Source organism: Euleptes europaea, chromosome 9 (assembly GCF_029931775.1).
Source record: "Euleptes europaea isolate rEulEur1 chromosome 9, rEulEur1.hap1, whole genome shotgun sequence".
NCBI lineage: Eukaryota > Metazoa > Chordata > Lepidosauria > Squamata > Sphaerodactylidae > Euleptes > Euleptes europaea.
This window is the reverse complement of record NC_079320.1, coordinates 91,149,890-91,175,971: the sequence shown is the minus strand read 5'-3', so window position 1 is coordinate 91,175,971 and position 26,082 is coordinate 91,149,890. Positions and strand designations below refer to the sequence as shown.

Here is a 26,082-nt window from a genome sequence, read left to right as displayed (position 1 = left end):
TCAGCAGGGTGTCCTATGGATGAGCCAAAACAGCAAAGACAACAACAAACGGCAGCACAACGAGCCCTCCAGCTTGGAAGCCCAGGGGGCGAACCACCCCCTGTGGAAGGAAGCCCCACTCTTGCAGACGCTGGCAGTGCGCTTGGGGGGTGGGGGGAGGCCAAGCCAGGAGGTGACTGTGTGGTGCGACTCTGGGTTAAGCGTTCTGGCTATGCGGCTGGCCTGGCAGGAACATGACGAGCCGTGCTTGGCCTTTGTCGTCCCTCCCCGAAAACACGACCCTTTTAAAAGCACGGGGAAAGGGAAAGTGACGGCCACAGACCCTGTGGCGTCTCCAGAGCTGGTTCAATTGGTTTGGGACTGGACGATGGATGACCGTTGTAGCTGCCCTTCAACTGTGCTCAGCTTGGGTTTTGGCTTAATGCACACTCCTAATCTGTGAGAAAAGAATTACTTGATGGGCAATCCAGTCATTTCCTCCTCAATTCATCTAGTGTTTCCTCCCACTTCTCCTCTTTTCATGCAGGCCAAAGGATATAAGGCTGGACCTGGATGGCCCAGACCAGCCTGATCTCATCAGATCTCGGAAGCTAAGCAGGGGCCAGCCCTGGTTACCACTTGGATGGGAAGACCTCCAAGGAAGACCGGGGTTGCTACACAGAAACAGGCAATGGCAAACCACCTCTGAACATCCCTTGCCTGCAGGGGTTGCCAGGAGTTAATTGTAACTTGATGGCACCTTCTACCACCAAGGGATATAGGACTGGATCCAGGCCAAATTGTTCACCAGCATGGGACAAAAATGTCCTGTCCCCCTTCTCCCACTGCTCTCCCTGAAATGGTGCTCCTGGTGGTGGTGGGGGCACAGACCCAGAGGAGAACAGGTGTGTGTGTGTGTGTGTGTGATCTGCAGCAGGAAGGAATAATTTCTGGCAATTACCCTTTACTTTTAGTTATTGGGAAATTAAGTCTTGATCTAACACACAAATCTTTATACACTTGTATTTTTTTTTTACCCTAACCATTTTGAGCTCCTGACCTATATAACTTCATTAATTATCACTTCCACATAAAATTAAGGTCATGCACCAAAGCTGCTTCTTACTGCTGGCAAACTGAAGGCTACTAAAAACAACCACCACTACCCTGATTTTCTGCTTTGGTACCCATTGTGTAAACACATTTTCTGGAAGTATAGATATGCTGTCTCTTCAAAGCATTCTAGTATTCCTGTACAAGTAGTATTTTCTGTGTTGCTATTATCTAATTCCAAATAATGAGGGGGAAGGGAGAAAAGCTGAGAAGAGACCTGGCAGGGGGAGAGAAGGGGGGCCAAAGTGTGTGTGTGTGTGTGTGGGGAGGACACCCTGTGTTCAAGGGCTGACAAAGACCTACAGTCATTCATGGGAAAGAGCACCTCTTTAAATGGACCCCAGAATGGACCAATCTGTGTAACATTTACAAACCCATATTTTAATGCAGACATCAGTGGGTGTGTAGAATCAAGATTAATTACATCTCTTTTGTACAAGCATGAAATGCAGAAGAAATATAAATACACAATCAGCATTGCACATTTCCCACACAAAAATTTAGTTAACTTTGCAGGTTCCATGTAGAAGTTCAATTCACATTCTAGTGAATCCTGAAATACTCACATTTAAGGGTATTTTGTCTTGAATGTAAGGGAAGTTCAAGCATTATAAATCAGGTACTTCATCTAAATTGGGTTGTAGGTTGAACTGCTCACATGTACGGTGGTATGCCCAACACAGTGCATTACACTTCTAATTTTACAAAAATAAAACTTTTGATAACTATTTTCCCATTTGAAACAGTAGTGTGTATATATGCGAGAGAATGAGATTTAAGGTGCTTTAGACAGCTTTTGTTTTTGATTTCTAAAATATGTCTCATAACCATTTGCAAGAGTGACTGTCCAACATGATTTTCTTTGGCTTTATTCCATTTGCTTCATAGTAGCACATTTTCTTCTACAGGAGGCATTTTCTTTCCATCTATGTTTTGTGCACTAGGGAAACAAAATGGTAGTAGTGGTTTTTTGTTGCTGTCAAAACTACATTAATTCCTTTCCACTTGAAACCATTGGCTTGCAACAAGAACAGCTAAAACAAGAATTAATTTGAAACAAGGGCCCAGAAGTCATGGACAACAGAGCCGCTTGGTGCATGCCAATCTAGCAAATCTGCCCCGTGTGCCATCCTCTTTTCTGCGGGCTCCCTCACTAAAACAATGAATCTGGACAAATGGACTACAGCCAGTGCATATGATAACTTGTGGCAAATGTATTCTGTTTTCACTAAGCATATTTTTTTGCTGTAGGATGCTAGAAAAGCAGTGCCTTTTTCTTTAGCTCATTCCGTTTCCAAAGTGCAAGCCGGTCGAATTGTTCAATGCTCATTTTGAAGACTTCCTGGAACTCTTCAGGGGACAGGTGCCGCTTGAAAAATAAAACACAAAAGCAGCATAAAAACTGTATCCTAGAAAGGTATATAGTATAACATACAGAAAAGAGGTTACGATCTGAAACAGAGTTCCCTCTTATTTTGGAAATCACTGGAACGATCATACATAAGATGTTCAATACAAAAGTGATTCTGTTACTTGGGGATGAATTCTACTGATCAAAGACATAATAAGCAGTTTAATTCATTTTCATGATAAAAAAATTGTTGATTTCTTTGGGCTGTCTCTGCCAGCCCCCACAGAGCACTGAGAAACATTACGATTGTTTGGAGGCTGCTGCCAACCAATAAGGAAAGTCTGTGGTACTAGAGGAAAGCACTCCTGGGCCCAGCTACAAGAAAACGAACAGCATTCCACACCCCAAAAAGGGTGCATGTATGTCATGGGGGGGGGGTGTCCTTCAAAATGAAATTGTCATGTAAACAAACAAAATTATTTAATTCTTTTTACTTCTTCTTTCGAAGTAAGGCTGCTCAGTTGAAACCAATCAGAGTTGCTTCTGTTGGCTTCAATGGGAAGCAGATTTCCAGACGTACCCTCCTGCCAAAAAGGGATAAATTTTTCAGGGACTGTACCTCTCAAGGAAGAGAGCTTCCCTTCCAAATTTTTGGTAGATAACAGTAAGTGGAAACATTCTAGTAGCAACTAAAACCCTCACTGAAGAGCCAGAACAAGTTGGAACAAGTGGCTGTGATTGATGTTGCTGAAAGGCGTAGTTATCTGGTTCAGATTTTGACTGCTTAGTTCAGTGGTTCCCATAGTGGGTGGTACCATCCCCTGGGGGATTACCTGGGGAGCTCTTAGAGGCAAGGGGAGTGGCAGGGGGGTGCTGGAGTTGGGCCCTTTCGACAATCAAAGCATTAAAAGGAGGCAATAAACTGGTATTACTTCATCAAGCCCATCCATCACATTAAGAATCTACTGAACAGTGAAGTTACTAAATGTGGTATCTAAGATTCTTGCTAAATGACTATCAGACTTTGAAAAGTGGTTATCACTGGGTCAAGTTAATCAGTTTTGATGAATAAATTAAACTAAAAGGTTTTAATTCGGTTTTGAATACATGTGCCATTAATTGTTACTGTTTTGCTTTTTCTTATCTTCCTTACAGGGTCATGCGAAGTGCTATTCTGAATAATGCGTTTTTATAAAGTAGGGTAGAGGGGGGGGAAATGGGGATGAGTTTATGGAACCAAGGCGGAGGTGGTGGTGGCCCAAAAGAGTTTGGGAACCGCTGGCTTAGTTCATAGTAACTGGATGTATTACCCAGTGAACATCATTTCCTGGAAAATAAATCTTCTGCACCTCAATATGTAAAACCAGATTTTGCACATGAGCAGAAGGTGCTCCCGGTTTAAATCTCCCCCCCCCCATTAATGGTCTAGACCTTATTCACAGTCCTGTGTGCATAATTACTCAGAGGTTAGTGGCACTTGGCCACTCCCAATTTTGAGGGAGAGGGAGAGAGAGAGAGAGAGAGAGAGAGAGAAGCAACCCACAGGTCAGAAAGAAATGGAACATGACCATTTGTCAGCCTGTGGCCTTCCCCAGAGGCATCTGACCGGCCACTGTTAGAAACAGGATGCTAGGCTAGGTGGAGCATTGGTCTGATGCAGCAGGGCTCTGAGAAGAACTTAAAAAGCCATGAAGTCGGGGAGCCCCCGTCTCTGTTTTTTACTGCTACGTCAGATTTTTTTAAAGCAGCGAGAGCACAACTTTAGGAATATTTTTAATGTTTCCAGGTAAATAATGCTGAAAGAGGCATCTATTGTAGCTATATTATCCACGAGCACAACAGTAAGAACAGTTTCCAGAGCAAAGAAAAAAAATTAATTGTTCTACTTCAGTTGTTTTCAGTGCATGTCTGAAATTTGGCCAATACTTGCAAGAAAGAGGCCTGCATAATTCCTGACCGATGAGACGTATTGCCTGGATTTTATGCAGAAGACCATTTTCAGGCACTTTAATGGCAGAGTGCTGTTTCCCCAGCCTTGCTTGATGGGTATTACAAGTATGAGTGCTACTTCCTGGCGACTGTCCTCATTTCTGCTTTTGCATTTGGCGTTTCTTGCTGCCACCGATGATTGCATCATCTTGTCAAGAACTGGCACTGGCTAAATAAGGAGTGTCGGGAGGGGGAGCAGAGGAAATGCCAGGGGCAGGGAGATTCAGCAGCCTTTGAAAAGATAACATAGGGTAGAAGAAGGGGAACATAAACTAGATGAAGCAGTGTGGCAGAAGCCAGTACAAAGACCGGAAGGGAAAGGGCTTAAAAGGAAATCTTAAAAGAAAAGAAGGCCTGACGTGCTATAGCGCCTGGGAAGAGCAAGGCGGGGATGGGGCAGAACAACCCAGATTTCAGGGTCCTGGTAGGTGACAAAGATACTGCAGCAGGAGGGCTCCCGTCATCTCTGGATAGGAGAAACGCCTGCTGGTTCAGGACGGGAGACGGTTCCGCTCCAGAGTTCCACCTTTCTGAGCCTGTTGACATTGATGCTTAGGATTCTGCTGAGGATTGCGCTGGTAATATAGAAGCAGTAAACTTTATCCTGGAGACAAAGCCCCACCTCCAGTAGAGGAGAAAAAATGCAAGAAGCAGTGTATGTGCAGGGGGTCTATTTTAAAACAGAACCAAAGGGCACAAATCAGTGGATCTATTCTAAAACCTGCCCCACCTCTGGTGTCTGACACATTTTTATCTGAAATCAGTTGCGCTGGAAGAACCATGCCAAAAGACCAGGAGTGCAGCAAAGGAAGATGCAGGAAGGGCAGTTATGATCCTCCCACCAGGTACGGGCTTCATTTTTGTAGTAGGCCAGGCCCTGCCCCCTCCTTTTGAGACTTCCATGTCGTCACTGCATAGCTCTCATGTCTCTAGAGCAGAGTCCAATATGCAGAAAATCTTGGGACGTGTGGTTTCTAGGGTGTCCAATGTTTGAAGGGCATATGGAAAATGACATGTCCCAGTGTCTCTGGCCCTCTGTCCTCCCAGTGCCGGGGAGAAAGAGAGGTTTACAGAGACACTGGAACCTACCAGGCTTCCCCAGGGCCACGGCTGCTACTTGATGTGTTTTTTGGGAAAGGGAAGCTGCAGCGCAGCAAAGCCGACGGGTTTGTCGGGGAGGGGCGCTCCACCCCCCTCTTCGTGATGTCACTTATGACATGATGTGGCCTGAGTTTGGGAATGGACTCAGAAATAATATACACTATTTTCTGAATGTTTGGGAAATATTTTCTGTTATGCTGAATCAAGATGGGGGGATTCTGCCCATTAATAACAACAACTTGAGCCGCACCGTTTGAAAAATTAAAAGCAGACGCCGTTCTTACTTCCAGCTTGGTTCGATCCACATCCTTTGGTAGTTTTACACGAACTCTGTTTGTTACAATAAGTGTTTCATAGGAATAGACCTGTTATAGCAGAAAAAGAAAATCATTATGTCTCAGAAAATCATCTTGTAAGACTATTTTTTCTTTAAGCAAAGGTACATACTTGTATCTATATTTGAGGTACTATTTTCACACGGACTAAAGAAGAAAAGAGGAATACACTGAACCTTGCTGGGAAGGGCTGGTTCTCAACATCCTCCACAGGGGCCAGCAGCGTTCCTTACCTTGTATTCTGTGGAAAAACAGAGCCGTGATTAGCAGGGTGATGCAGCCCCAGCTGCGGTTTACCCGACCCCATTCTGAGGCCTGCTTTCAACAGGACTTTCCACACCCGAGTGCTGCCGAAACCATTTTCTCTGTGGCATCATTCACAGAGGAAATTCAGTTCCTCATAAATTCCACTTGTTTTGTCTTTTCTGCCTGAAATTTGGCAAAACAAACCTTCATGGTTGTACAATAGCCAAATTTCAGATAGGCTGATAAAAAAATGGCAAACAGTTTAAACATTTTTGTTCAAACTTGAGGTTGTTCTTGCTGGCCGGGTTTTGTTGTTGTTGTTGTATACAGGAAACATATCCCTTCAACATTCCCCCTCCTGACTGGCAGGGAAAAACCGGAGCCTTTTGCCAGTGGCCGTGTCCTTCCAGGAGAATACTGATTCCACAATAATGAAGCGGCGGTGGGTTAAAATGTGCCAGTTTGATTTCCTATTGAAGTGTGAGCTCCTTAAGTGTGCTTGTGGTATTGTTAAAATGACGACCCAGGTTGTTGACCCAAAACAAAACAAATCAGGCTTTTCCCTGACAATGTTGTCAAGTGTTTTGTTTTTTGGTTTAAACGAGTTATACGACCAGGGAGCTTTCTGCCTGAGGCACGCACGCACCACCTGCCGTAACCCCTGTCGAGGGCCTCCAGACAAAGGGTCCTTCCCTCACAGCCCTGAGAACCTTCGTAGCCCCCGAAAGCCATGGCCGTCTTCATGGGCCCCCAACACAGAGGGAGCCAGGAGGGGCAGGCGGCCAGCAGGGGAGGAGGGCATGTGGGGCTCATGCTGCCCTCCTGCCCGGAGACTACCCTGGCCCCAGAAGCTCAATGCTGCCATGCCCAGGGCCATAGCTGCTCAGCAGGCATCTCTGGCGCTCTGCCTGGCGTCTCCCTGCTCTGCCCCCCAGAATGAACTGCTGGTAGAGGGCTCTGCATGAGCAGTCAGAAGCAGAAGTGGTCCTGGTCGGCCTTCACACATGGGGACGGGATGGCTTGCGTGGCTTCCTGTTGCAGCCACCGTGGCTTCCCAGCATTTCCTCAGCCTCCCTCCTCGATACCTCCTCCACCCTGCACCATCAGGGGGATTTTTTTAAAAATTGGCAACTGATGTATCATCATATCAACATATCTATCAGGTTCTTTGAATTCCCTGCTTTCCTTTTTTAGACAAAGGCTCTCCTCCTACTGCTACAGAGAAATGCCTTTCCCCTTATATCTCTGCAACAAAGGGGGCTGGAGGCTTAATTTTTATTTTAAAAAAAGAAAGCTGGGAATTCAGAGAACTTGATACCAGGATTGTTTTAACATTGTAAAACTCTGACAATATGTCAATTGTCATTTTTGTAAAAGCCCTCTTATGGGGGGGGGGAATGCCTGCTGTGGAGGGCAGGAAAAATGGGGCTGTTGCAGGTGGGGCCAGCAAGACGTGGACTTCCCTGTCCATATGGGCAATCTTTCCTAGAACACCACAACAAAGCAGGTTCGGGACAGGCCGCAGGAAAGACCCGGAGGCGCAGAGGCACCCCCGTGCTGTGGGGAAGCGGGGAGGGGGGGGGAGAACTGGCTTTCCAGCAGGCTCCGAGCTGGGCCAAACAACCTGCATGCCAGTGACCAGAGAACAACAGCAGGTGCTGAGGGTGGGGACAGAAGATGGCTGAAGCAGGAAGAACAGGGGTGCCAACAGGCCTGGAGAAAGATGTCCTGTTCGTTAACAGAAGCTTCATGCGTGGAAATGGGCAGCTGAAGCTTTGCATGGCAGGGAGGTCATTCACAGAAATAATAAAGCAGGACATTTTTCTCCAGGCAGCTGGCCACCCTGCGGAAGAGGCCGCTTGGACGCATGGGCCAGCTGCAGAGGGGAGTCTGCCCAGAGGCTGGCCTGCAACTGAATGGGGGAGAGCAGCAGAAGGCGAGCCGTCCCGGAGAAGAGACAGAAGAAGAGGGCGGGAGAGGGCGAGGAGGGGGGGAACTTTTGGATAGTCCTGGGTCTCTCTGTGTGTGTGTATGGATGGCAGAGGGAAGCCTCGGTATGTCTAGGCACATATGGAGTGGTCATCTTTAAGCAAAAGGACAAATACCTTTGATTTTTAAAATCAGCAGAGAACTAGCTGTGGTGGAATAAATGCCCCTGTTTTCACCTATGAAACGTTGGAGAGCGATCATCATGGCATCTAGTAGTGACTGAAAAGCCCTATTGGCTCTCCTTTTCCAAAAAAAAGTTGGTCTTTAGCCTCTGAAGGTTTGAACTGAACAGGACTGAAAGCGTGGAGGCCAGAAGCCATGAGGACCCCCAGGCCATCTGGAGGAGGAGCAGGAGACAGACAGAGCCAAGAGTCAAGGCAGCAGTACATGTGTTTAGGGATGGGAGGAACCAAAGACACAACGTGTATTGGGGGGGGGGGCACAGGGAGAAGTGAGGAGCCCTAAAAGTGGAGCTTGGAGAGACAAAACATTGGGCTTCTTTAGAAGACTGGGGATGTGGCCAGGCAGAAAACCAACAGATGCAGCTGTCCCAAACACTTGCTACACACATATCTATCTAAATGTCAGGCCCAGCCTGGGCAGTGTACAGAAACTGCCAGGCATGGTCTGACAGAGGATGTTGTGCTATCACCAGATGCCAGCCAAGGTCGGCTCTACTGCCAAGTATTTGTTTTGACTCAGGACTCTGTGGGAATCTAACCTCAGTGGGAGGGGGGGTTGCCATGGCATCCTGAATTGTTCCATGCCTTCTGATATAGGCCCTGCACCATGCTTTTAGTTTCCGTTAGTGCCAACTTGACTCTTAGCTGCTGTTAACCATTAGATCTTCCAATAAATCAACTCTCTTTTGGACTACTCGTCTGTGGATGTTTGTTTATGGGATTATCACGGGACAAGTGCTCACATTTTGGCCGACTACGGCGACAGCAGCTGACATAGAGAAACTGCTGACCCCTGAGTTCGGCTCAGCGTCGGCAGATCTGGCTTCCCGGGTCCAACTGCTGTTGGGCCAACCCAAAGAGATTGAGCTGCTCTTTCAGCGGGAGGCCTTACCGATCGTGACGGCGGATGCTGCCGTCCAACTTGAAAAGGATTGGACTCTCGCTGACCAGAAGCGAGCGGAGGAGCAACTGTTGGCCGATGCGGCCGCCGCTCGGGCGCGAGCGACGGCAGGAGGTGATGTGCGGCCAAAGGGGAGAGGGACTGGGACAGTCTTTCCCCTCATTTTCCCTGGATGGTGGCTTGCCTGGTGATGTGGCGAGCAGACAACGACTCGATTTTGATTCCGACGTACTGGAGTACTCGGATGACGAGGACTTATACACGGGGGAGGAATGGAATACCCATTTCCGAGTCAGTCAACCCTGACGTACGGGAGGATCCGAGGAGGAGATCCATGTCTTACGGTTCCAAAACCGGGACCTAGCGGATCGTTTAGCCCGTATGCAGGACCAAATGGACGTACTGATGTGGGAATACGACCATCTGCAACGAACTCAAGTAACTCCGGCGCAACTGCAGCAAGCACCCCCGGCTCAACCGCTGCAACTGCCCCCGGCACAACCGCAAGCGTCTCCAGTGCTGCCGGCTCAACCGCAAGTGCCTCCAGTACTGCCGGCCCAGCCCGGCAACTCCCTGGGCAACCTCCGATACCACCACCACTGGCGGCCCCAATCGTGCAATGGAATCAGCCTCGTTTACGAGTGACTTATGACGGCTCCGTGGATATGTTGCCCTGTTTTCTACACCAAGTGAACAGTTATATGAGGGAACAGGGGCACTACTTTCCCACGGAAAATAGCAGAGTACGGTTCGTTTCCTCACTTTTGGTAGGAAAGGCAGCGGATTGGATGGTCCTCCAGTTCGACACCCGGGCCCAATCCATCCGCTCTCTCAACGAGTTTATGCGAGCATTAAGATGACGGTTCGAGGACCCATTCCAAGGGGAGAAGGCCAAGGCTGCCCTCCTACAGATCCTCTTCAGTCAGAGACTTTGCTGATGAGTTTCAGAGACTTGCGAGTAAGATTGTGGATTGGACTGAGGCCACTTGGGTGCATTATTTCCGTGAAGCCTTACACCCTGAAATATTGAACACATGCAACGAGATCCAGCCATTCTGGAGGAATGGATCCTACTGGCGGAAGAAGTGGAAAGCTGCTGCCACTTCATAACCCTGGCGGAATCCAGGGAGGAATCCAGAAAACCCCTCCAAAGGCCGCAGCCCCTGCTCCGCGGAGACCGGCTCAACCCGCACAGACTGAGTGTCGCGTTTTCAAAGGGGAGCCTGCCTCGTTTGCGGTGCCATGGGTCATTTTGCTGTGGCCTGCCCATTTCGGTCGGAACAACCAGCTCCTGCTCCCCGCCCGGAGGGGACACCTCGCGGAAGAGGACGTGCTCGGAGAAGCGCCACGATGGATCGCAGTGCCACACCGGGACAGAAAGCGCCCCCAGCCCTCCATGTCGAGGACCCGGCACAGGAAATCTCGCCAGCGGACCAGTTGGGGTCCCGGATTACAATTGTCCCAACAGGGGATGGTTCTGCATCGTCGGATGAGGACTGCCACTGGGATTCTGCTTTGAACCTAGAGTCTCCCCTGGATCTTTCAAAAAACGGACTGGGTCTGCGGTGAGTGGAGCGGCCCTGCAGACCTCCGCAGACGTTTCTGCCAAACCCAAGGCTCCTGTAATGGTGAGTGAAGTGGGAGAGACTGTGTATGTGGACGTAGTCTTACAACATTATAGAAAGGGACCCCAGTTACAAGTTAAAGCCCTCATAGACTCGGGATGTGCCCGCTCTTTGATCAATGAAGCCACTTTCAAGGCACTCAAAGTAAAATCAGTACCTCTGCCGACCCCTGTTCAGTTCGCCCAGATGGATGGCAGTGACTTTAAAGGTGGGCCAGTTGACCGTCGTACTTGGGGTGTAGCGATGGGCATAGGCCATCATTGGGAGCAAATCGACTTCACTATAGCCCCCAACATATGATATGCTGTGGAGTTGGGAATAAATTGGCTGAGGGGACACAGCCCTTCCATCGACTGGGGGGCCGAGACTTTGACGTTTTCTAGTCCAAGTTGTGAACGGCATCGGTATGAAGTAGCTGTTAAAACCGTGCTCCCAACAACCCCTGCCTTGGCTTCAGATGCCCCTGAGTCATCCCAACTACCTGCCGAATATCAGGACTTTGCAGATGTCTTTAATGTACAAGAGTGCGACGTGCTACCCCCCCACCGCAGATCACACTGTGCTATTGAGGTGGTGGGGGAGGGAAAACTACCAAAAGGCAAGATTTATCCCATGAGCGCTTCTGAAAGAACAGTGCTTCGTGATTTCTTAGACAAAAATTTGGCTCGAGGGTTTATCCGACCCTCTACTGCCCCGTATTCGGCCCCCACTTTCTTTGTGCGCAAAAAGACCGGTGACTTGCGATTGTGCATTGACTTTCAGAAACTCAATGCAGTCATCCAAACCAATGCCTACCCCATTCCTCTGATCTCAGATCTTTTGGGGCAGTTAAAGGAGGGACGCATTTTTACCAAGTTAGACTTGGTTGAAGTCTATTACAGAATCAGAATTCGAGAAGGGGATGAGCCCCTAACAGCCTTTTCCAGTTGCTTTGGTATGTTCGAATTTTTGGTGATGCCTTTTGGATTGAAGGGGGCTCCGGGGGTCTTCATGCAACTCATTACCGAGATACTACATGACTTGTTATATAAAGGAGTGGTGGTTTATTTAGATGACATTCTTATTTACTCTAAAACCTTTGATGAACACGTTTCCCTGGTTAGGGAAGTGTTACAGCATCTCAGAAACAATCAACTCTATGCCAAGGTGTCCAAGTGTAAATTTCACCAAAAACAGTTGACTTTTCTGGGCTATATTATTTCACACCAAGGAATCACAATGGACCCGGAGAAGGTACAAGCCGTAACCAATTGGGAACCACCCTCAACCAGTAAACAGGTTCAAAGATTTCTTGGATTCGCAAATTTCTACAGGGGGTTCCTCCCAAACTTTGCTCAAATTGCACTGCCCATCACAGACCTCCTTAAGACTAAGGGAAAGGGAAGCGCAGCCACTCTGTCCTCGGCTAAGGTGAATTGGATGCCCCAGTGCCAAACTGCATTTAACAGTCAAACGACTGTTTACCTCTGAACCGGTATTGAAACACCCTGATTTGGACCAAATGTTTATAGTCCAGGTGGATGCTTCTGACGTTGCAATGGGGGGTGCATTGCTTCAGCGAGGGAAAGACGGTCAACTCCATCCGTGCGCTTACTTTTCAAAGAAGTTCACGCAATCTCAGCTCAATTGGCCGATCTGGGAAAAAGAGGCATGCACGGTTAAACATGCCCTCATGGTATGGAGACGATTTTTAGAGGGTTCCAAAGTCCCTTTTGATGTGTGGAGCGATCACCGGAACCTGAAAGCATTGACGGAGGCTCACAAACTGTCCACAAAACAGGTGCGATGGGCGGATTTCTTTGCCCAGTTTCGCTTTGTATTAAAATATGTGCCAGGAAAGCAAAACTTGTTAGCTGATGCTTTGTCTAGACTGCCCCAATACCCTACCAAGATTGAACGCCCCACATAGTCCCTCTTCACTCCTGCTCAGAGGGGTTTGCTGCCCACCTTGGCGGTGCAAACCCGGTTGCAGACCTGGCTCCCAATGCAGCCTTCGCGGGGGGGGGGGGGAAGCCCAAAGCCCGACCACGTCGGCCGGCCCGTCCACCCCGCTCTCCACACCTCCTTCACCGGCTCTGGTTCCACCCCTCATGCGATCCTGAAGTGTCAGTCCCGAGGAGCAGGGGCCCGTCCGCCTAGGCAACCCGACCGCCCAAACCATCCTAACGGCGCCGGCACCTTCTCCTGCAGCAAAACCTGCTGGCGTGGTGCCCACAACGCCAGACATGGAAGGGCTAACTGAGTCTTTCAGGGAATCTCTTCTTTGTGGTTGCCAAGCCGAACTCTCTGCGAAAACCCTCCCAACTTCTCTGATTGAACGCGGGGGTTATTGGTATAAAGAAACTAAGTTGTATATACCTAAGGTACTACGGAGGGAAGTACTGCATCTGGTTCATGGGCCCAAAACCGCGGGACACTTTGGTTTTCTTAAGACTTTACATCTACTGAGGAGACAATTTTGGTGGGTGGGCATGCGAACTGACGTGGATTCGTTCATCCGCAGTTGCCCAGTATATGCTGCGGCCAAAAGACCCCAGGGCAAGCCGCCCAGACTGTTGCAACCTCTACAAATCCTCACCCGACCCTGGGAAGTGATTGCAAAGGATTTTATGACTGATCTACCCCTCAGCGAGGGAAACTGGTCTTTGGGTAGTCACGGACCTGTTCTCGAAACAGGTGCACCTTGTACCTTGCGCAGGTATCCCTTCTGCCCCAAAACTGGCCCGCCTCTTCGTGACGCACATCTTCCGATTGCACGGATTTCCACGCAAGGTGGTCAGCGACTGCGGAAGTAGTTATGTGGCTAAATTCTGGAAAACTTTCCTAAAATTTGTTGGGGTGGAACAAGGACTGTGAACCACCTTCCATCCCCAAATGGACGGCCAAACAGAACGGGTGAATTGGTTCTTGTGGGTTATCCGGGCTATGTAACCATGGTCTTGGTATTTTCTTTCCTGACGTTTCGCCAGCAACTGTGGCAGGCATCTTCAGAGGAGTAACACTGAAGGACAGTGTCTCTCAGTGTCAAGTGTGTAGGAAGAGTAATATATAGTCAGAAAGGGGTTGGGTTTGAGCTGAATCACTGTCCTGCAAAAAGTAACAAAGGTAATGTGCTAACCATTGTCCTGTAAGTATCAAGATAATGTGCTAATGAGGGTGTGGTATGTTAATGTGGAACCATTGTATCCGGAAGTGATCTGTTAATGTGTGAAATCCAAAGCTAATCTGCATGGCTATTGTTGACTGTAGTCTTTGTTAGTCTGGAGGTTTTCAGGACAGGAAGCCAAGCGTTATTCATTCTTAAACTCTCTTCTTTTCTGTTAAAGTTGTGCTGATGTTTATGAATTTCAATGGCTTCTCTGTGCAATCTGACAAAATAGTTGGTAGAATTGTCCAGTCTTTCAGTGTCTTGGAATAAGACCCTGTGTCCTGTTTGTGTCAGTCCATGTTCAGCCACTGCTGATTTCTCAGGTTGGCCAAGTCTGTAGTATCTTTCATGTTCTTTTATCCTTGTTTGTATGCTGCATTTTGTGGTCCTGATGTAAACTTGTCCACAGCTGCAAGGTATACGATATACTCCTGCAGAGGTGAGGGGGTCTCTTTTGTCTTTTGCTGATCGTAGCATCTGTTGTATTTTTTTGGTGGGTTTAAACACTGTTTGTAGGTTATGTTTTTTCAAAAGTTTCTCCATCCTATCAGTGACTCCTTTAATAAATGGCAAGAATACCTTTCCTATGGGAGACTATTTTTCCTGAGTTTTCTGATTTTTGTTTGGTTTAATGGTCCTTCTGATTTCATTTCTGGAATAGCCGTTTGCTAGCAGTGCGTGATTTAGATGATTAGTTTCTTCCTTGAGAAACTGTGGTTCACAGATTCGTCTTGCACGGTCCATTAATGTTTTGATTATTCCTCTTTTCTGTTGGGGGTGGTGGTTGGAGTTTTTGTGTAAGTAGCGATCTGTGTGAGTTGGTTTCCGGTAGACCTTGTGACCCAACTGAAAATTTGTTTTACGGATGACAAGGGTATCAAGAAATGGGAGTTTACCCTCAATTTCCTTTTCCATGGTAAACTGAATGTTTGGATGGATATTATTAAGATGGTTTAGAAAGTCCATTAATTTTTCTTCACCATGGCTCCAAATAGTAAATGTATCATCTATGAACCTGAACCAGACTGTAGGTTTGTAAGGTGCCGATTCTAATGCTGTCTTTTCAAAATATTCCATGTAAAAGTTTGCTATTACTGGACTGAGTGGACTTCCCATAGCTACTGCATCAATCTGTTCATAAAATTCTTTATCCCATAGGAAATAACTTGTTGTCAAACAATGGTGAAATAAGGCTGTGATATCTTCTGGAAAAATCTGGTTAATCAATGAGATTGTGTCTTTTATTGGAACCTTGGTAAAGAGGGATACAACATGGTCTGACAGAGGACGTTGTGCTATCACCAGGTGCCAGCCAAGGTCGGCTCTACTGCCAAGTATTTGTTTTGACTCAGGACTCTGTGGGAATCTAACCTCAGTGGGAGGGGGGTTGCCATGGCATCCTGAATTGTTCCATGCCTTCTGATATAGGCCCTGCATGCTTTTAGTTTCCGTTAGTGCCAACTTGACTCTTAGCTGCTATTAACCTGTAGATCTTCCAATAAATCAACTCTTTTTTGGACTACTCGTCTGTGGATGTTTGTTTATGGGATTATCACGGGACAAGTGCTCACACTAACCAATTCCTGCTGGACACATCCGGATGGAGTGCTGCGCTCCACCACCACAGCAAATGTTGTGAAATGTTCAGGTGGAACACGTCTTAGCATCTTAGGCTCCTAACTCACTGGCAAAACCTAATTGTATGAGATCAGCACAGTTTGGTGCCAAAAGGCAAGACTGGGCTTTGAAAAGCCATTTAGGCTTCCACAGCTTGGGACTGTGCCAGAAGCAGAGGCTGATCCTTGCATCTGACTTCCCCACTCCTGATGACTGAGTTTATAGAAACTCAAAAAACCCACCTTGCTCCAGGTACAGGAGGATTCCTGCCCAAGAGATGCTTCTGCTGGTATTAATTTGCTGCCCAAGTTCTTGAAGCTCAGCAGCTGTGAGATGACCCGAACTGTGATGCTCAATTGTTTATGTGGTTACAATTTTTTTGAATGTCATTGCGCAAAATAAATATCTGACCCCAAATGTTCCCCATCTGTAAAAAGGGACAAATAAAAATCTGCACGCATGTGTCCTGTGCCTGCTGTATGTGTGTCTTGTACCTGTGAAATAGGGAGAGAGCAGCGTGAAGAAGGTGGTCTGCACTGCAGGATTCTCCAGCACGGAGAGGCCTGGGGCTATTCACTTATTGCTCTGCTTCCGTGTTCCTTGGGGAAGCATCAGGCAAAGATGTGTCAGGTGTATATGTCCCAAGTGTTTGGCCTGGCTTCCACTGGTGACTTCTGGCCTGATTATACCCCTTGAGCCCAATGCTGAGCTGAAAGAACAAGCACGGTATGGTGTGTGGACCCGAATTTAGGACGGAGCCTAAAATGCCAGACTGCGCCCGGTGTGGAGTGGAAGTCATGCTGGCGTTTAGGATATAATTTCATTACCATGTTGACCTGAAAGTATTAGCTGATGCTTTTATGCGAGCGGCAACACGGAATCAAGCTCGGAAATCTCAAGAAGACTCTGCTGGGCAACTACAGAACCTGGAAGTCTGCTGACCCAAGAGGTCGGAGCACTCTACGTTTGTGGTCACAGCATGGATGCCAGTCACTTGAGTCCAGGTTGACAAAAATCTTGTAATTGTAGCATTAATCCAAAAGATTTGAAATTGTATGTGCATATTTTTTGTGGTAATTATAATGCTTGGTTTATATAATATTATCACAGATAAGAAACCCCCCCCCCCCAGCCGAAAATGCGAAGTCCAAGCTGAATAATGTTATGACATATCTTACCTCTCCTTCCCCAATCAGAATCCTGGTTGATGTCACATTGGGTCATGTTTTCACCCTAGAACAGAAATAAAATGTGTCTGTAAAAAGTGAGCACAGGGTGATGCAGACAGACGCCCTCAACTGCAGCATGCAACCTCAGCCATTAAAGTGAAGGGCAGCGAAACCGGCCGGCCAGACAGGCACAGTTCGGGTGTTCCTAGCGCATGGATGAGAAAGTGGCGCTGGGAGGAAGGGCTGAGATGTGTCGGGCATGGGGGGTGGGCGCTTTATGGTGAGGTGGCTGACTCATCCCTAAGGGGTGGCACAGTACATGTCAGGGAAATATTGGTGAGAGCGTGTTAACAACTGAAGAATGAGAATAGGGTGGGGGAAGAGGGCCATCTGAGGAGACCGACGGGCTGAGGATGCCCATGGTAGAAGCCTCCGAGCCAAGATAGGGGAACTGAAGCGCTTGGTACTAAATGACAGTGCAGAGATAGGGGGCATTCCAGAAAACTGGTGGAATGGGGAGAAACAATGGGGCTCAGTTATCGCTAGATGGAACAGAGAAGGCTGGTTTGGGGGCAGAGTTGCTCTGTGAGCAAATGTGCCATGCTGTAGAGAAGTCTGGCATGGAGAATCCGCATCCAGGGCTGCGCACACAGAGTTTGTGACAGAGGAGACACCAGCCTTCTTCCCCACTGTTTGGGTTGCAGTGGCTGGCGTGGCCTGCCCAGTTCCCAGAAAGGTTTGAGAGAAGAACAGCCCAAAAGATGAGTCTTCCAGGGAAGCAGCCAATGGCTCGACTGCCGGCACGCACTGCAGGCACCACAGCACTGGCATGACTGTTCAACGGCACCAGACACTGAGCCAGGGGAGGCCGTGGGACTGAAGTCAGGAACCTTCCAGGTCTTCAAGAAAGCTGTGGGTGGAAGTTGGTCAGACTTGGGACCAGCCTCTTGCTTATGTTAGACCGAGGATAACAGGAAGGTTGCTGTCATCAATGTCCATATGAGTGAGGAAATAGAGGCCCAGCCTAGGCCAATAACTTTCTATATAGATACTACATGGGACCCATTTGCTGTGCATTTGTGTGAAAAAGGATGCATCCTGGTCTAATTCTGTTTGTATTCCTCATGTGTAAAATGTGTACGCCCCTTCTGCAAGCTGTATTCCTTGACTATAGAAAACTTATTGTGAAGTTGCTGGCAATCTCTGTCTTGCTTCACTTCTGTCCTTCCGGGCCTGAGGCTGAGGGGGTTTAAATAGGCCCTCATAGCCTTTACACCCCCACCCCCTATTGTGTGGGCCAATCAGCACTTGGACGCTTCCTTCTCCCTCCAACTGGGACCCCACCCCCCTGTTGCCTCCCAGCCAATCAGTTCCCTGGCTGTATCTCCGCCCCTTGGATGGGTTGGGCCTCACTGTGCCATCTGAGCCACAGGGGTATGACTGGCAGAGCCTGGCCTTCCAGCCAAGCCCGCCCCCACCCACCCACCCACCCGCTGAGTTGCTGCAGGAAGAGCACCACCGGGCCGTGTCCCTGTCTCTTTGGAATGGCCTGGTGGACTCCCTGGGGCAGCCCGCCGTGGGGGCCTCGCCATCGTTAGGAGGGGCATTGATTGGGACGGGGTGTCCTACCTGCTCCTGGACAAAAAGGAGTTCTTTCTCCACAAACTCCGCAAAGAGTTCAAAAGGGCTTTTCTGTGCAGGTAATAGAGTTGCACTGCATAAAATGGTTTTACAAACTTGCTTGGATAAATTATTGGGACTGTGGTCCACACTGCTGTACAGTTTATTGTAAGTTTGTTTGTTTGTTTGTTTCACTGCCGACCCGGCAGGATTTTCAAGGCAAGAGACATTCAGAGATGGTTTGCCATTGCCTGCCTCCACATGGGCTGAGAGAGTTTGGAGAGAACTGTGACTTGCCCGGGGTCACCCAGAAGGCTTCATGTGAATGAGTGGGGAAGCAAACCTGGTTCTCCAGATTAGAGTCCACTGCTCTTAACCCCTTCACCATGTTGCCTCTCCTAAAATTAATGTTATCTTGGCAACCCCCTCCCCTAGTTTTTACACATCACACAGTATCAAAATTTTGGTGTCCATTCATTTCACTTGATTCTGAAGAGGAGAGGCATGCTTGTAACGAGGATTTATTAATATTTATTAGTAATTTGTACAATGTACAAGGAATCTCTGTCAAATTTGATTTCTGTGTTTGGAAATATGAGCTTTGGCATGTCATAATTCTCACCTTAAAATAAAAAGGTGAGCAGTGAATTCAAATTCCCTGCTTCGCTTGCCATTCTGCTGCTGCTAACGGCAGTGAGGGTGGCTGGGAAGACAGGCAGGCAGGCAGGCAGGCAGGCGGCTGTTTGGCCAACCAACCAATCGGCATGTGGGAAGAAAGAATCTCCCCCTCTTCTCCCATCTACCTTCCCTAGCCCTTTATTTCACCCTGGGTGGGTAACGTAGTCCTTAGGGTACCAGAGATTAAAATATGTTGGCAAATAGCTTTGTTTACTCATGTCCAGTGCTGACATGAGTTCAGAGGGCTTCAGTCATCTTTATTGCTTGTGTCCCTGTCTTTCAGCTGTCCTGCCTCTCCTGTGCTTCCAGATGGAAGACGCACAGAGGGCCAGACGCTTCACTAGGCTGACCAAGCACAGCTCGGCTCAAGTACTGAGATGTTTTTACGTCTACCTACATGGTGCAATCCATTCTTGCCATAGTCGGGAAGAGAGGCAGATTTGGAATATGGAAATCCTGTAAGAGACACAGAACAGAAAAGAGATTTTTGTAAGATGCCACTCCCTCAACTGCACACCGATTATAGAAGCCATAATCAGGAGCTCATCTTTGTCAAAACGAATAGCTCTTGTCAAACACACAAATTCAAAAGAAATGTATAGTCTGTGACATGCACTCTAATTATATATAAAATGGAGCTAATTTAATTTTCTTCATTATTTCAGTGAAACAATATCTTCATTCGTTTAACTAGGATGGAAGGCACTAGCTATAAATATGCTGCGTTCCTGCAGATGTTCTGGATTTTCAGCTCCCTTACACCCCAGACTGGAGCAAGGGAAGGGCGGGAAGACGCTTGCCTGTCCCAAAAGCTTTCCCCAACAATGGTAAATCAGACCAGCACCCCACCCCCCCACAACTCCTCAGTGTACTGTGGGGTTTGGAGAGGTGTGGATTAGACCGGCCCTGCCTCCCCAATGGGTGCCCCATTCACACCATGCACGCCCTTTCAGGAGGATGCTGTGGTTATGGGCTGTTGCCTAGAGAATTCTGGTAGCCCAAGTGGGGGGCCGCAGCCACACCATTCCCCTCACCTTTGCTTCCTCCCCTTTCCCCCGACCTCTCTCAGACTCTCCCTCTTCCTCCCTTCTGCCACCCTTTTTTTTACTCTCTTCTCCAAACCTGTCACTTTCTCTCTCTTTGTGCCCCCACCCCATCACTCTCTCTTTCTGCCCCCCATCACCTTCCCAACCACCCACCTGCTTTCCCGCCCTCCAAAGCAGCAGCAGTTCTCCCGGAATCACAACAGATCTCCCAACTACAGGGATCAGCTCCCCCTTAGGTTTGCCAGGAACTTCCTGAAGATCTGGTGGTGGAGCCTTGGGAGGGTGAAAGAATGTGACTGGCCCAAAATCACCCAGTGAGCTTCCATAGCAAAATGGAGATTTGAACCTGGGTCTCCCAGACCTACTCTGATGTTCTGACCACTAGACCACACTGGATTTCATAGGCTGGCTGCTGTTGAAGAGGAGCAAGCAGCCAGGCCTAGTTGAGTCATGCAAGTGTGACAGTATCAATAGGGTTGCCACCCTCCAGGTGGTGGGGAGAAAATATCACCTATGCTATACCAAGGATAATGGTAAGAAACACTAGCACAAAGCTCAGAGATAAATGCAAAATCTTATATTACAAAACAAATAGTGAGTACTGTGCACATTCACCAGGTGTAGCAGTGCAAAAATGACAATACAAACAAACAAATATACAAACAATGTGATTCACTATGTACAATGACAATTTGATGCGCAAAAGACGCAGGGCAACAGCCTTTCAAAATTTCTTGCTCATATTATACGCCTTGAATTGTGAACGTTACCAGCCCAGGGAGGCAGAGTCCAAATAGCAAGCCCTATGGGGCTTTTATGAGCCCATTGTGCTGAAAAGATGCTGAAGAAGCCCCTAGTGGCGAAAACGCAAACTACAATCCGGAGAACGTTCCTACTTTCCCTTCTGGCTGTAGAGACTTCTTTTGAAGCGATATTAATTGTGTATAGAGCCTTAGTGGCCAGAGCAAGAAATTTTGAAAGGCTGTTGCCCTGCGCCTTTTGCGCATCAAATTGTCATTGTACATAGTGAATCACATTGTTTGTATATTTGTTTGTTTGTATTGTCATTGTTGCACTGCTACACCTGGTGAATTTGCACAGTACTCACTATTTGTTTTGTAATATAAGATTTTGCATTTATCTCTGAGGCTTGTGCTAGTGTTTCTTACTACCACCACCACCAACAACAACAACCTCCAGGTGGTAACACAAAAACAAACACCTCTATACCTGGAGTAATTCGACAACAAATTAGTATAGCTCCACACAATGTATCATAAATATATAAAGACTTCAATTGCTTTTTCAAAAATCATACAGCACAAACAATCTCCTTCTGATTTCCTGGTTGCAGTCCCCTTTTGGTCGATGATGGAGCCAAGAAACAGAAAATCTTGAACAATTTCAATTTCTTCATCATCAACCTTATTCTGGTTGTATAGGGATAATTCCAAGATAATTCCATTGGACTTCCTGCCTTGGACTCCAGATGGCCAGAAAGTTCCTATAGCCTAATCTTAGTTGCAGTTCTGACAGGTGAAGGAAGAGTCATCAGTTGCCTGTAACTAAAATGCTAATTAACTGAGGAATATCCTCAATTATGAGCCATCACTACAACAGAGAACATTTCCAGACCCTTTCTAAGACGGCTTAACTATTATGGTGAATTCCTAAAACTCTTCCCACTGCACTGGGACCCTTAAGTGAACTGCTGCGAGCAAACAGACAAACACAAGGAGTGTTTGACTTCCACGGCAGTGGTCACGCGTTCTGCAGGCTCCCTTCCTTTGCAACTGGCCTGTGATGCTTCACCATAGGGAGTGGCCCACAGTCCCCGCTCCCATTTTTCCCAAACAGAGAAACCCACGGCTTTTGCTTCCTGAACACTATTGAAAGGAATCTGCTGCCAAATGGAACGTCAAGCCCTGGGCATTATTTTTGGTGCAATAAAGTTTCATAATCAGTATGGAAGACATTCCCTGTTTGACAACAACGTACTTGCAATGAGGGGTGGTTTCGCTATCAACTTATTGCTATAATATTCAATACCAAAAGAGAATTCTATCTGGCCTTGCTGATGGGACTTTCACTTCTCCCTAGCCACAAATCTCACATCAACCAAGAGTCTGGTTAATGAAATGTTTCCCCTCAATTTAATGAATAAGCTGTGTATTATCAAGTCCTACCAAGACAGAGGTTGCCAAGGATAATGTTCTTTCTCTGTTGAGAAGCACAATACTCCATGGTACAACAATTTACCCTCCCCACTCCAATTTACCCACTCCCAGTCCATATTTTACCCTTTTTGCATTGCAGAAGATGGAACTCCCCGTATACCATAGAAATAGCCAGGCGGTATGTTAAGTCTCAGAGGTTTTTGCCATGCACCTGGAATTTACCTTTAAAATACGTCAGGAGACTCAAAATCTGCATCTTGCCTTATTTTACCCAAATGTTTAAAGTGTGGAGAGAAACTAGTAGTCTTTGTATAGGTAAGTGGAATTTGCTTTTGAATTTCTGGACCAGGAGATTTGGTCAAAATGTGCCAAAGGTGTATTATCCTTGTGAATTCTTCTTTGCAATCCTTAATAACAAGAAAATGTATCTTCTGTAGCTGTAGTTTTGTGTTTATGATACTTTTAATAAAATAAAATTTCAAAAGAAATCCAAGATCTAGGGGCTATTCCAGTGCCGACATAGGTATATCAGCTTGGGGCAAAAAACAAAACGGGACCGTTTTCTCACCACACATATATAGTTTATCTCTGGTGATATTTTTTTTGTTGGGGCAAGGATGCTCTGAACCTAAAGAACCCTCCAGTCAGAGGTATGGATGTAACTGGCTCCATCCTGCTCCGCTGCCCACCCCTGGGACAGGGCACACCAGTGCTTACGTGGGTAGGTGCTGTCGGCATCATGGGGCAGCCGCTGAAGTTCTCGGTCAGTTCCAGGGCTTTGTGGGAGTGACTGAGTATCCAGGCCAGGCGAGTTGATTCTGGCACTGATGTCTCCTTTCGAAGCCGGCCAACTGGACTTAATCTAAGAAGAAAAAATCTGAGTATTAAACACCGGATGTTTTCCTGCAAAGTAACAAAGGTAGGAATTCTGCACGTGGCTTCATATGAAGCCAGTTTGAATCAGAAGGGCAGTATTTCAGATTGGAACACAGGGGACGAAGAATGCATTCGATATTCAGCACAGTGACAGAAGTCACTTAGCCTCTCTGAGCCTGGCCTTGGCTGAGATATAGAGCAGGATATAAGACCAATAATAAATAAATAAATAAATTCCAGTAAATGTTCAGGCATGCAACCAAAATTTCAGTTTCAAGGGACAAAAAACTGCCTCGCCATAACTATTCAGGACTATGAGTTTACTTCCTAGCAGAATAACTGTTGGGGTGGGCGGGCTATAAGTCTAATAAACAAACAAACAAACAAACAAACAAACAAACAAACTTCCTCAAAATCCTTTATGGAGAAGAGGAGGAACAAACAGTTCTCAAGCTCAGAATTTCAGTAGCTCCTTGTCTCCCACTCTAATGGCAGCTGTGGGCTAGTCAGGATGAAGCAAAAAGAAGCAATACAGATCCTGTCCTGACACTTGTGACGTGGGAGTAACAAGTACGGGCGTGAAACATGAGCTCAAGGTTGACTAGGAGTGTAAGAGTAGGAAGACCAGGACAGGAAGGGCCTGAAAAGGGTCTCTTAAAGACTCGGACAAGTCACTATGTGGATCCTCCTAATGAACCTAACAAAAATTCCCCATCTTTGTCAGGCTCATCAGGAGGATTCCGTATCTCTTAAGTGGGGCTTCCTTACTACAAATTCCTAACTTGTCCATAGGCAGTCTACAGAATCTCTGAGACTTTAGCTGCTTTCTTCCCCAGGAGGCCAGCCCAGCGGGTAGGAAGATCTCAGAAGATATCCCTGGCTAAATGGCGCAGGTGGGTACCAAGTCAGCCTACAGTTTGATGAAGAAGTCCTCACCACAGTATACCATGTTTCAATCTGCTACGTTCTTGCCTCTTCAGGCTACGGTACAGAAAAAGAGAAGAGGCAGCAGGCAGATTGAGAGTCCTTATTTACGCAAGGCTCTCATTCCAAAGGAAAGGGCTGCTGTCAAATAATGCCTGTAAACACCTACATGATATCTTACAAATCTCCTTCAAGAAGACTTATCCAAGAATGTAGCAGAATGAAACATGGTATACTGTGGTGAGGACATGTTCAGTCAACTGTAGGCTGACCCAGTATGTTCCTGCACTATTTAGCCAAGGGTACGTTCTGAGATCTTCCTACCCACTAGCCTCCTGAGGAAGAAATCAACTAAAGTCTCATGAGATTCTACAGGCTGCAGTCTTACCTAAGAAGTACCTAAGGGCTCTTCTCACAATCTAATCTATGCCAGTTTTTCTCCTGAGGATAAACAGGATTTGGGCACAGGAAAAGGACTACCTGCCATGACCAATGGAAGAGATAATTTATTTGGACATAAAAAAAGTATGTGGTCTAAGCACCATGTTGGCAATATGGAAGACATACAACATAGAGGAGATGGAATTAAGACTGTGTTTCCCTGTTGGTTTACCAGGACCTTTCAGCCATGTTCAATACTATTGTATGCCGGATCCATTCTAGGCCACCTGCCAGTATGGGCTTAAGTTGGCTTTAATCTTTCATGCAGGGCAAGACTCAGAATGTATTGATGGACTATGTTAGCTTGGCCCTTTGGCAATTGGGAGTAGGGTTTCACAAGGTCCCCCCCTCTGGGAGAGACCACCCAGATGATACACAGCTCCTTCTCTCCTTTCCAACCAAATCTAGGGAGCAGTTGAAGTACTGAACCAAAGTCTGGGGGCAGTTAAGGCCTGGATTTGGGTGAATTAACTGAAATTTAATAATCTGGGGCTTAGAAAAAAAGCTAATGCAGAAATAGGTGTAATGCCTGTTCTGGACAGGGCATGAACAGAAGCAGGTATGCAGTCTGGGGTACACTTGGATGCCCAGAGAGATAGGTGGCAGAAGTGGCAAGCAGGGGTGCCTTCTTCCAACTTATACTGGTTTTCCAGTTGTGGCTCTTCCTACAAAAAACTCATCTACTCAAAGTCATGCCCTAATAACAACGCCAAAGTCATGTCCTAATAACATTCAGATGAGACTTTTGCAACAAAATTTTCATGGGGCTTGGAAGCATCAACCAATTCATAATAGAATTAAAGGAAGAAGCCAAGGTACTAAAGCTGAACAAGGCTTTGTATGGCTTACATCAATCGGCCTTGTTCAGCTTTAGTACCTTGGCTTCTTCCTTTAATTCAAAACCTGTCACTGCTCTATTATGAATTGGAGAACGTTTTAAACTGAAATGTTTGGGAGAGATAAGAAATTATCTAGGGGTAAAAATAAACAGAGACAATAAAGGTGTATTTTACTTGTCTCAGACAGAAAAAATAAAACAGTTGCTGGAAAGGTTTAGCATGCTTGATGCTAATGCAGCTGAAACCCCAATGGTCACAGGTTATTTGTGTGAAGTGTCTCAGGAACAAGAAGAGTGTGGCAAATCTCTGTATCAGTCTCTGATAGGAAGTTTGTTATATCTTGCTTGTTGGACTCGCCCAGACATATATCAGGCGGTGCATTTCCTGAGCAGGAATAATATGTCACCGAACAAAGTGACTGGAAGGCAGCTAAGCGTGTACTCAGATACCTGAAGGGATCTGTGAACAAACAGTTATGCCTGAATGCATGTAATGGGGAACTGACTGCTTATGCAGATGCATCATGGGCAGATCAGGGGAGCGCCAAATCAACGACTGGGTATGTGTTGTATCTTGGTGAAGCGCCCATACATTGGAAATCAGTGAAACAGTCATTTGTAGCCATGAGTTCATGCAAAGCAGAGTATAGTGCTGTGAGTGAATGCATAAACCAGGTGGAATGGTTTGTCTATCTCATGAAGGAACTCAATGTGTCGTACAATTACCAGTAAGGATA

General features: G+C 46.9%; 1 protein-coding gene across 1 annotated transcript in view; it reads right to left on the bottom strand.

Moving 5' to 3' along the window:
- Window positions 1-2,262: 2,262 nt before the first annotated feature.
- ABLIM2 (actin binding LIM protein family member 2) overlaps window positions 2,263-26,082 on the bottom strand; it is a 102,248-nt gene continuing 78,428 nt past the window's right edge. Inside the window, exons 16-21 of the mRNA XM_056855131.1 lie at window positions 22,984-23,128; window positions 19,441-19,499; window positions 16,755-16,809; window positions 6,102-6,109; window positions 5,818-5,898; window positions 2,263-2,461 (exon numbers count right to left, since the gene is read on the bottom strand). Coding sequence (XP_056711109.1) covers window positions 2,348-2,461; window positions 5,818-5,898; window positions 6,102-6,109; window positions 16,755-16,809; window positions 19,441-19,499; window positions 22,984-23,128 — 462 coding nt within the window. The 3' untranslated portion in view covers window positions 2,263-2,347. The remainder of the gene's footprint in view (window positions 2,462-5,817; window positions 5,899-6,101; window positions 6,110-16,754; window positions 16,810-19,440; window positions 19,500-22,983; window positions 23,129-26,082) is intronic.